The 12,008-nt window shown below is 41.9% G+C and overlaps 1 protein-coding gene across 1 annotated transcript in view; it reads left to right on the top strand.

The window, feature by feature from the left end:
* Window positions 1–5,160: 5,160 nt before the first annotated feature.
* The window catches only part of LOC122330391 (PDZ domain-containing RING finger protein 4-like), a 27,968-nt gene continuing 21,120 nt past the window's right edge, over window positions 5,161–12,008 (top strand). Inside the window, exon 1 of the mRNA XM_043227340.1 lies at window positions 5,161–5,383. Coding sequence (XP_043083275.1) covers window positions 5,315–5,383 — 69 coding nt within the window. The 5' untranslated portion in view covers window positions 5,161–5,314. The remainder of the gene's footprint in view (window positions 5,384–12,008) is intronic.

The following is a 12,008-nucleotide window of genomic DNA, read 5'->3' as shown; positions in this document are numbered from 1 at the left end:
AAATGCATTAGAAATGATATATTGGTAATAAATCTCTAAACCTGGTAACTGTGTGTTTCAGACGCATTCAGTTTATTAATACTATTACAGACTTGTTTCATTAATGAAGGGCTAAACGTGTTTTAGTGTGTGTTAAAACTTTGATGTGTTTAGTTTGATGTGCAATTAAAATAAATCTAAATATCTTGAAGCCCTAAATAATGTCTACTTTTTAAAACGAGTGAAAAAAAGACAACAGAACACAGAATTGTTTTAAAAGTGATATCTGTGTTGATCTGAAGAAGTTTTCTGTTTTCTGTAAATAAACAGCCAGCTCTCTTCATTACCCTCCTCTCAGATTATAGTTGGTTTTTATGTTTAGTCGTGAATAGTTCATGTTCTCGTACACGTGTCTCTCTGCGGGTGATGGAGCGTCTCGCTTGAAACCGTCGCAGATATTTCGAAGCGATGAACTTTTGGGGAACTTGGGTGTCGGGGGAGACTCGGGGGCTTTATTTATTCATGTTCTCCTTCTGAGCCGCGCGTCTGAATCTAAATGCGTTCGAGAAACTTCCCTAACGTTGTATTAAACAGAGACATAAGTCACAGGTTCAGACCGAGACCGTGATCGCTCTTCACCGCAGCTTTCCTTCACTGAGGAACGACCTGAAGATGCTGATGTTGAGTTTTTCTATGTTTATTGAAGTATGTGCACACATTTATTTATTCATTAAGAGTCATATTTGATCATCGGGCTTGGTTTTATGGAAATAATGGAGACAAAATATGAATTTGGTGCAGGTGCTGATTTCAGTGAGATATTTATAACAGTAGAGCTCCAAATGATCTCAATATGAGTCATCATGAGATGAGATGTGAAGGATCTGAAGATATAACGCAGCGCTGAAGAAATAAAGATCTCCTCAGAAGATGTGAGGATCCTCGCTGAGGAACAGAGAAAGTAAAGCTCCTCGAAGATCCTGGAGATCGATGGAGAGTCAAGGAAAGACAGTAAGAGTTCATCTGGAGATGTTTATTTGATCAGAATCAGAAGAAAGACGTGATGAGAAGATCTTTTACTGGATGAAGAGCCATACGGTTTCGGTCGACAGTCGAGATCCTGTGCTTCACAGCGTCATGTTGATCGTTTAGAAATGCGCGTATCAAATATCAAATATCGCTGTTCCAAACCGGCTGGTTTCTGAAGGTGAAGATAAAGACCTGGAGGACTGTTATCAAGCTGAAGCTGCTCAGAGAACCCCTCGGCCGCGTCCAGGTCCGTGTCCTCCAGACGCTAGCGCTGTAATTAAACCAGATAAACTGGAAAACATTCCCCGTCCGTCTCAGTGGGTTTGTGGGTAATTTGTGTCGCTTGGTGAGACTCAGTCAGAGGTTGATTCATTGAGCACCGTTAGCTATTAGCTATTAGCGCCCGCAGCAGTAAAGCTCTGTGTGTGTGTGTGTGTGTGTGTGTGTGAAAATGTAAAAATGTGTGTAGTCTGTACAGTATAAAAACATTACACCTGTGAGAAGTCCACATAAAACATGGAAACACAATGTGTGTGTGTATGTGAGTGTATGTGCATTTATGTGTGTGTGTGTGCACGTGCGTGTGTGTGCGTCTGTGTGAGTGTGTGTCCATGTGTGTGTTTCTGTGTGCTTGTGTGTGTATGTGTGTGTGTGTGTCCGTGTATGTGTGTGTCTATGTGAGTGAGTGTATGTGTGTCCGTGTGCTTTTGTGTGTGTGTGTGCGTGTGTGTGTGTGTGTCACCCGCTGGTCTGCTTCCGTGTTGAACAGCGGGTGATCATGTGTGTCTGGTTGCTCGAGTGTTTTCTGAGTGATTGATTGATTTACTTTCAATTTCCATCTCGGCTAAAACCTGAAAACACACGGCTGTGGGTTTGTTTTTTCCTGACAGCTCTGTCTGCTGGGATTGACGGCCGGATCGAACACACGTTCTGTGTATAATATATATATATATATATATATTAATAAAACTAATTATTATAAAAATGTTGTTACATTGTTTAAAATAATTAATTCATGAAAAAATAAATGAATATTTTGATTAGTTAGTATACTGTTAATTTATATGCAGTGTGTTAGTTGACCTGCCCAATCGTGTTTAGAGAGAGTTCTGGGGGTAAAATACACATTTTTGTCACTTTAGGGACTAAATATCACATTATCTGTGTAAGCAGTAATGATAAAAAAGCCCAATTCTGCAGGAAAACCCAGGACTTGGCAACACTGGGTGAGTCAATGATTGGCTGATCAATCAACAGTTTCTTAGCCTGTGTCTCAATATGCATACTATCCATCTTACTTTCTGTGTATTATTAGTCATTTTCAGTACTATTTAGGACAGAGAGTGAGGATAGCAGGCTTCCTTCCCGGATGAATCAGCTTTGAACGAATCTATTGAAAATTTTATGTGGAAATGCATCATCAGGTATACGTCTTTCACTTCATATGTCTATTCCAGTTTTTACATTTAAACAGTATGTTCGTAGCATTATTGATGCATGTTCGGTGTAGAGTCTAGAGAGCGCTGTTTAGTGTCGAGGACGTCCTGCTGAGATCTCGTGTCTTCTCTCACATCTATATCCAGACTCTGAAAGTGCTTTGTTCGCCGCTGACGCTCAAGACGTCAGACACGCTTGACTCTGAAGTGAAGACGGAGCTCCGGAGGTTTGTAGGTCACGGATCATCATCAGATGTTCTCAGGCGTGATCTTGTTTATCAGAACGTGCCTTCAGTGGCAGAAAATACGATTTTAATTCCCCGTTTCACTACCCGGTCTAATATTTATTTTCCTGTAATAATGCTTGCAGCGCTTCTTTGCATGTAATTAATCACACATATGCGGTATCCATTGATTTGTTGCTTTGTATCGATGCAATGAACGCATGGGGAAAGGTCACGCGTTTCGGGACACAATTTGTACCAATAAGTGTTCAAAACTTGTCATTATCTCCCAAAACTTTGTTTTGTGGATGATCCTCGTTTGCACAAATGCTTTTAAAATGTTTTCAGTTCAGAGCGTGGGCTCAGAATGAGGTTAATAACTCTATAGAAGAACTAAAAAACGTCCCCATTTCGATACCGTGAGCAAAAGTGTGCGTTTAAATAAACATACCAGGTTACATTAAGATCATTTTGACTCAGATCTTCAGTTTTAGAATAAAACGTGTTTACAGTAATACAGTGGACGTCTGAGAGGAAGGAGAAGAATTGAAAAGAAACGTGAAGCTTTCTTCAGCAAATGATATTTATTATTTGATCTGCTAAGCAATCTTTCTGTGGTGTTCTGGTTTAACAGATCCATCCATCCATCCATCCATCCATCCATCCATCCATCCATCCATCCATCCATCCATCCATCCATCCATCCATCCATCCATCCATCCATCCATCCATCCATCCATCCATCCATCCATCCATCCATCCATCCATCCATCCATCCATCCATCCATCCATCCTTCCATCCATCCATCCATCCATCCATCCATCCATCCATCCATCCATCCATCCATCCATCCATCCATCCATCCATCCATCCATCCATCCATCCATCCATCCATCCATCCATCCATCCATCCTTCCATCCATCCAACCATCCATCCATCCATCCTTCCATCCATCCATCCATCCATCCATCCATCCATCCATCCATGGTTGAACATTAGAGAGTCAGACAGAGCAGATAAGAGAGTCTCATACTAAACTGACTTTAATTCATGTTTTTGTTTCTAAATCCTATCTGGAAACACTTATGCATGCGTGTAACACTTTAAGAAGCACATCTGAAAGCGGTTACATATTATTATTGTTATTATTTGTGTTGTATGGTTCCGTGTGTAGGTGTGTGGTTTTGGCCTCAGGGAGTCTGAGTAAAATTAAAGCCAGCAAATCCGATTATTTTCTCCCACAGGGAATCGACTGATCGTCAGCTGATGAGAGCTCGTTTGTGTGTGTGTGTGTGTGTGTGTGTGTGTGAGACGTAAGCTCCAGGGCCAATTACAGAACAATTAGAGCTGGTTCATTCTGTAGCTTGTCTTCTCAGAGCCTGCTGTGATGGACATCGTGATGTTCTTCAGCTCATCATCCGGATGTTTCATTAAGACGAGACCACTTTTTTTTCACATGCTAAGACCATGCACATTTGGACATTCCCCATTGTTTGCAATGCATTACTTTAAAGAGATTTACCATGTTTTTCCATGTTTCTTACTATATTACCATGACTCTTTTGTTTTTACATTCATGGTTTCACAATGCCGTAATACCGTAGTTTTTGGGATATTTACCGAGGTTTTTTTTTTCATGGTAAAACCATTCTTTTACATTTAACATGTTTTAACAATGGATTTTCACAGTAATACCATGTTTTTGGACATTTGCCACGGTTTACAGTGGTTTTTCATGGTAATACCATGAATGTTGTACATGCACAATGTTTTTCAGGTTAATACCATTTATTTTTCTTTAAACAATACATACCATAGACAATAGATTACTAGTTTTTTTTATGGTAATACCCTGTATTTTTGGTATTGAGGGCGCTGTGTTTTAGAAAACATACTTTTACCATTTTTATTTTTATTTTCCACTTAATACCATAGTTTTTGTACTTATGCTTACCAACTATGATCAACCACAAAACTAAAATTACCAGTTATTGCTTTTTGATAAATGTGCCTGGATAATACTCCTATGTCTTGTATGTATGGTGTGTGTGTGTGTGTGTGTGTGTGTGTGTGTGTGTGTGTGTGTGTGTGTGTGTGTGAAGTCCCTAAAGCTTTGCTTGGTTGGTTGGTGACCTACTTTGCTTTATGCACATTATGTAGAAAAAGCTTCTGATCAATTCCACCATGAGCTGCATCTCCCCAACCAGTAATAACAGTTTAAGACTAAAAACCACTTAAGATCTCTACCACAGCACACACGGTCTGACCAGTGCTGTGTGTGTGTGTGTGTGTGTGTGTGTGTGTGTGTGTGTGTGACATCAGTGTTACTGACACAAAAGAGCCTCATTGTTTGAGCACTGATGCTCTCTGGCTCCTCCCACTGGATGTGGCCACACCTCTCTCATCATTATTCATAGGCTGAGCCGCTGAAGGGGGCGTGTCTGTGCGAGCGTGTGTGTGTGTGTGTGTGTGTGAGAGAGAGCGAGCGCGTCTCTCACACACCGTCGGATGCCAGCGGCTGCGGTTGTGCGTGCAGGTCTGTGTGTGACACACGGATGCGAGGCGCTGTGTGTGTGTGTGTGTGTGTGTGTGAGAGCCGTTCTGGAGGGAGAGCGAGACGGCTGCCGTATCTCTGAGAACGAGGATGGGCTGCAATCTGTGTAGCTTACAGAAGAGAGAGGAGCACTACAAACTACTGTACGAGATCTCACAGGTGAGACAGCTTACCTGAACACATCCGTCCCGGAGTTTCTCCTGGCACCGTGGAGATACCCTACTCGATTCTTTGTACCTTGACAGTAGCATTGCTTTTTTTGGCATAGCATGGCTTTTTATGACAATACCCTACTCACTCGATTGATGCTTGCTGTGTTTTTCACATAATATCATAGTTTTCTATGGCACTACTCTGGACATGTCACATGATTCTTGTACAATGATGATAACATCGTTTTGGGATGCGTTTTCATGAGAGATAACAGCACTTTTTGTATACATGCATCATGATTTTCATGTATTTCCATGTATTCTTCACATAGCTTAAGCGTTTTTAGACATTTACCCTGGTTTTCCGATGTTTTTGTGGTGTATCTTTGATTATTGCATTTTGTGTTGTTTTCTTGTCCCACATAATGCCATGTTTTTTGGTCGTGTACCATCCATTGATTTCCAATGGTTTTTAGTGCTAGTCTGGTGTATTTTTTCCATACATCTTTGGGTCTTGTTTCAAACAACATAAAGGTGTAGTAATATCTTGGTGTTTTGGATATGTGCTTTACAGTAAAATCATGTTTCACTGTATTCTTTGGAGTACCAATATTGGAGCACCATTGGCATTGAATTGATCAAAGTACCACAGTAAAGCCTCCACCGTACCGCGGTACCACTATTGCAGCGTTAGTTCTGTTATATGCAGTAGATAAATACACAGGCATGGAGTGGCTGATGTTCCCGAGGTTGATTGTTTTTTGAAGATGATGTGCTTGTGGGGCTTTTACGTGATTTCACTGATTATAAAGAATCAAACAGTGAGTTTATAAGCAAACACAATCAGTGCTGGTTCCCACCGAGAGCTGAAGGCCTGTGATGTTGAAGAAGATCCAGCGTCGAGCTGCTGATTGATTCTCTGCTGCGTGTTTCATTAACTCTTATGATGCTGAAGAGCTTTAATAGCCTCTGTATCACACACACACACACACACACGCTCGTCATGTTCGCGGTGGTCTCATTAGCGCTCGTAGAAAACGATTCCGGGTCCTAATAAAACGTGAAACGTTCCTCTGAGTGTATGATGGGAGATTCACTCGGTTAATTGCCGCCGCTCTTCTGTAACGAGGGGTTTTTGACGAATCTCCTCCGGATGGATCGTTTTAATCAGAACGATGAGGATCACGTGGGTCTGATGAGCTTCTGACTGAAGCATCACCCAAACCACAGAATTAGGTGATTAATAATACAGTCCATGATTTGAAGGTCTGTCGGAAACCCAACTAATCGTGTGCCGTCTCTGAGAACTTCTGTGCTTAACCTCCTCAATCATTCAGACCTTACGGAGGTCTGTCCAGCTCTCTGGAGTTCTTCAGGACTTTTGCTGCTGTTCCTTCAAGGCTTGACGAAGTAATCGTGGAACATCTGCTTTTGAGATGAACGGGAATGCTAAAGGACAGAGACGCCAGGCTTTACGTTGACCTCCTTGATTTCAGTTCTTTACTTCATAAACCACATCGCAGAGCATTCTGGGATTGTCTCGAGATAGATTTACTACATCGCAAACTGAAACAAGGCGTCCTAAAAGGATGCACGATCTTCTGTATGTGCATGCATATGATTTAGCCAAGACATGACCCTGAATCGATCCGATTGGCCGATTTTCACATGACATATTTTTTCCACATAATATCATGTTTTTTAACTGTGTTTTTTCATCACAATGCATGTTTTTACAGTGTTGCTTTCATCACAATACAATGTTTTATACCATATGCCATTGTTTTCATTGTTTTTTCATCATAAAACTGTTAATTTTTTATCATGGTGCTTACTGCATGGTGCTTGTACCATGGTACTTTTAAAGTATTATTTGGATAGTATTTGCTGTGTGCACGGTACATCGTTTAGCACCACTGGCTAGTAGTACCACAGTAAAACCATCACAGTACTTCTTTTACTGTGGGTTCTGTTGTAGTAGAATACACTAAATGAATACGTATGAGTGTGAGCGCATACAGAGAGAAAGAACGTGCAGATAGATAAGATGAGGAATATTATGCATGTTGTTGTTGTGGTGAGAGTCAGACTCAGCGGTGTGTGTCGTTCTCTGGACTAATTAGTCTCTCTACAGATGTGTGTGAAACACGTCGCTGCGCAGGAAGTGACTTTTCCACCCGCTCCGGTGTTTGTGTGTATGCGCTCTTTAATTGTCTGCTGATGGACTATAAGCTGGTCTCCAGAGACTTGAGGTTAAAGAGGAGCTCGGTGTGTGATGAAGAGCGCCACCTTCAGACGGAGCTGGTTTTCACATGCATGCTTTCCTGAAATATTTTCTTAGTCTCTCTCAGGTAAGGGACTCAGTCGTTCATGTAGATTTAGTAACTATATTGAGTCATACATCTGTGTGCTGTACTACTGATTTACTGATCAACATTTTTTATTATTATCAATGTTGAAAATGTAAAATAATTAATATGTTTGGAGCTCTACAGTGACTTCATAAAATGTGTGTTTGATAAATGAGTTTCATCACTGCTGGGACAAGTGTGTGTGTGTGTGTGTGTGTGTGTGTGTGTGTGTGTGTGTGTGTGTGTGTGTGTGTGTGTGTGTGTGTGTGTGTGTGTGTGTGTGTGTGTGTGTGTGTGTGTGTGTGTGTGTGTGTGTGTGTGTGTGTGTGTGTGTGTGTGTGTGTGTGTGTGTGTGAGGAATGGCCTGAGGCCCCGGGGCCCCTGTGACCCCCTCCTCACTGGACTGTAGGCTACAAATGTCCCAATCCATCTCTCTGTCCGGCCGCCTCTCGCTGACTGATGGTCCTCAAACCTCACAGCTGGAACCAGGAACAAAAGACGAGAAAAATGAGCCGTTTGATTGATATGGTGTCCACCGAGAGAGAGTACCTGCAGAGAGAGAGAGAGAGAGAGAGAGAGAGAGAGAGAGAGAGAGACAGAGAGAGAGAGAGAGAGAGAGAGAGAGAGAGAGAGAGAGAGAGAGAGAGAGAGAGAGAGAGAGAGAGAGAGAGAGAGAGAGAGAGAGAGAGAGAGAGAGAGAGAGAGAGAGAGAGAGAGAGAGAGAGAGAGAGAGAGAGAGAGAGAGAGACAGAGAGAGAGAGAGAGAGAGAGAGAGAGAGAGAGAGAGAGAGAGAGAGACAGAGAGAGAGAGAGAGAGAGAGAGAGAGAGAGAGAGAGAGAGAGAGAGAGAGAGAGAGAGAGAGAGAGAGAGAGAGAGAGAGAGAGAGAGAGAGAGAGAGAGAGAGAGAGAGAGAGAGAGAGAGAGAGAGAGAGAGAGAGAGAGAGAGAGAGAGAGAGAGAGAGAGAGAGAGAGAGAGAGAGAGAGAGAGAGAGAGAGAGAGAGAGAGAGAGAGAGAGAGAGAGAGAGAGAGAGAGAGAGAGAGAGAGAGAGAGAGAGAGAGAGAGAGAGAGAGAGAGAGAGAGAGAGAGAGAGAGAGAGAGAGACAGAGAGAGAGAGAGAGAGAGAGAGAGACAGAGAGAGAGAGAGAGAGACAGAGAGAGAGAGAGAGAGAGAGAGAGAGAGAGAGAGAGAGAGAGAGAGAGAGAGAGAGAGAGAGAGAGAGAGAGAGAGAGAGAGAGAGAGAGAGAGAGAGAGAGAGAGAGAGAGAGAGAGAGAGAGAGAGAGAGAGAGAGAGAGAGAGAGACAGAGACAGAGAGAGAGAGAGAGACAGAGAGAGAGAGAGAGAGAGAGACAGAGAGAGAGAGAGAGAGAGAGAGAGAGAGAGAGAGAGAGAGAGAGAGAGAGAGAGAGAGAGAGAGAGAGAGACAGAGAGAGAGAGAGAGAGAGAGAGAGAGAGAGAGAGAGAGAGAGAGAGAGAGAGAGAGAGAGAGAGAGAGAGAGAGAGAGAGAGAGAGAGAGAGAGAGAGAGAGAGAGAGAGAGAGAGAGAGAGAGAGAGAGAGAGAGAGAGAGAGAGAGAGAGAGAGAGAGAGAGAGAGAGAGACAGAGAGAGAGAGAGAGAGAGAGAGAGAGAGAGAGAGAGAGAGAGAGAGAGAGAGAGAGAGAGAGAGAGAGAGAGAGAGAGAGAGAGAGAGAGAGAGAGAGAGAGAGAGAGAGAGAGAGAGAGAGAGAGAGAGACAGAGAGAGAGAGAGACAGAGAGAGAGAGAGAGAGAGAGAGAGAATTTTGAATTTTAACACTTCTTTATTACAAAACTACTTCACAACACACTTAAATTGTAATATTCAAAAGAGAAACAGTGCTATGAAGGACTGCTGACTGAAATCACCTGTATTTTTTGTTAATGCTGGTTTGTATAGTGCTCTCCACTCAGGATCCTAACCTTCTAAGATTGTGTAAAACCACAAAGGAAACAGCACACCATGTCAAATCAACTCAACCAACTAATAACCTTTGTATAAATCTAAATCTAAATGTTGCTGTCCCGCTCTGGAAGTGTATTAGTCCATGCCCACCTTCTTCTTTTGGCAACACTGTGGAACTTATCCCAAAAAAATCTACTAAGACTAACGGATCTGAGGAGGATCCTCACAAGCAGACCTGTGCCACAATGAACATGCAACCAAATTATTTATTATTAAAATACAACCCCCGTAAGACATCTTTGGAACTTAACCTCTCCATGATCAGAAAAAACGTTCTCACAATATTACAACGATGTTTAAAAATATAAAAACGATCGAGTCTTGCCAGAGATATCTCACAATCACGAATATGAGGCTTTGGTTCTCATGAACCTGTCTCCAAACGTCACGTAAGTCATGGGTCTTCTCAATCTGAACCAACAAATCACGAGAAGGCACGTGAGGTTCAGCGTGATTCCTGTCCAGATATGACACTCTACACTTAAAAATTCCTTTTTAAACCATATACTTGTTTGTAAACAACCCCTCTGCCATAAAACACCTAGATTTACCAACAAACTGTTTAACGTCAGGAAAATACTCATTAACTCGCTTGTTCTTTGTGGCTCATCCACTTCATAATCCCTGCTGGAATCAGAAGACCCTCACCGCTTTTCTTAGCTTTAGCAACTTGAAAATCGACAGGTTTCTTCCTTTTTGATGGAGCTTTGAATAACGGACTCGAGACGGTCGCCGCCTCAGCATCATCCGGCGCGCTCACCTCGTCCGCATCTTTGGGATCGGTTTAACTGAACCGAGTCTCTCTCGCTCGCGGACGGACTCTGACCCGACCTCATCCTCATCATTCACTGAACCGTTTTCTTGGGTTCCTCCAGGGCAAGCGGGAATCAAACGACCCATTTCCCAACAACTAAAACACCTCATTTTGTCAGCTGTAGCATAGATTACATAATCAAAGTCATCAACTTTCAGATCAAGTGATAAGTCCAGTTCCTCGTCATCTCTTAGAATCATGTAGACCAACCGTCTAAAGGACACTACGTGTTTTAAAAGAGTTGAAGCACAACCGATTGGTATCATCTTAATCGTGGCACCAGTTTGTCGAAGAGGGACATAATTCTGACTAACGTTTCATCCCTTATATAAAGCAGAACGTTAGACGGCAGCACTTTCTTGGATGGCATGGAAAGTGGAAGAACTGGAGTAAAAAGATCCCGGCATTGAATGTCTGTACTTTTCCCCAAATTATCTACATAATCTGTTCCAAAAACACCATCAGCATAAGCATAAGCATTATTACAATTGGGAAAAACTAGACCTTCTTAATGATCTCATAACTTTTGAAGTAAAACCTTTTTCTCTGAACTCTAAACCTCCACAATCTCAACGTTTCAGTACATAGTCTTAATCGTTGACATAAAAGAAGGAATAAAACCAAAAGCTTCCGAATTATTCCAAAAAAACAGACGCTGGATGAAAGTGTTCTCTTGGTCGAGAGAAATCAAGCCAAGTTTAGAAACATCCAAAACATCTCTAATTAAAGCAGTTTAATCAAAAATAGACCTGTTAGGAAAAGCAGCGAGACTGAACAGAATCAACCAATCGGCTTGAAGTCAAGACTTTAGATCAGATCTTAGTTATATTCTGAACTTAATGGTGAAACCGGGAGCCAGTGGCTGATGCTCTGAAGGTCACCTTCTCAGGTAACGTGGTGATGTCTGCTCTTCTGAAGATTAGAGACAATACTCCTCTTTTCAGACTGTCATTAAAAACTGCCAGCAGTTGCTCTCTGGTGATGGGACGTGGAGTTTATAAAACCCGACAGTTCCTGGAGATTTATCTTTTTCCACGGTCTTCATGGCAGAATGTCTGCTTGTAGATCATCGCTGGCAGTCCTTCCCAGAAATATCAGCATCTGCATCCCGTTCCACAAGTGAGGAACGATTTATGACATTTTTCGTTTCCAAATTAAAAAAGCGTTTGGAAGGAGCATCCATTTTGGACACAGTTTCAGAATGAACTAGAGCTCCTTGTGCTCTGACCATAATTACAATTTTTGATCATAATTTTTAGATGTTATTAGATGTTATAAGGCCACAATTTCTATTTCTAAAATCTTCATTGACTGGATTATATCTTGAGTAACATTCACGCTGTACTTCTGACAAAACTCTTTTATAAGGAACAGTGTTGCACAGAATACATTTATTATCACTAAACAATGAATTATTAAAAACCCAATATGGACTTTTACATTTAATACATTTAATAAAACGCTGCACAAAACTGAGCTGTGAT

Source organism: Puntigrus tetrazona, chromosome 25 (assembly GCF_018831695.1).
Source record: "Puntigrus tetrazona isolate hp1 chromosome 25, ASM1883169v1, whole genome shotgun sequence".
Lineage (NCBI taxonomy): Eukaryota > Metazoa > Chordata > Actinopteri > Cypriniformes > Cyprinidae > Puntigrus > Puntigrus tetrazona.
This window is presented reverse-complemented; position numbering and strand designations above follow the sequence as displayed.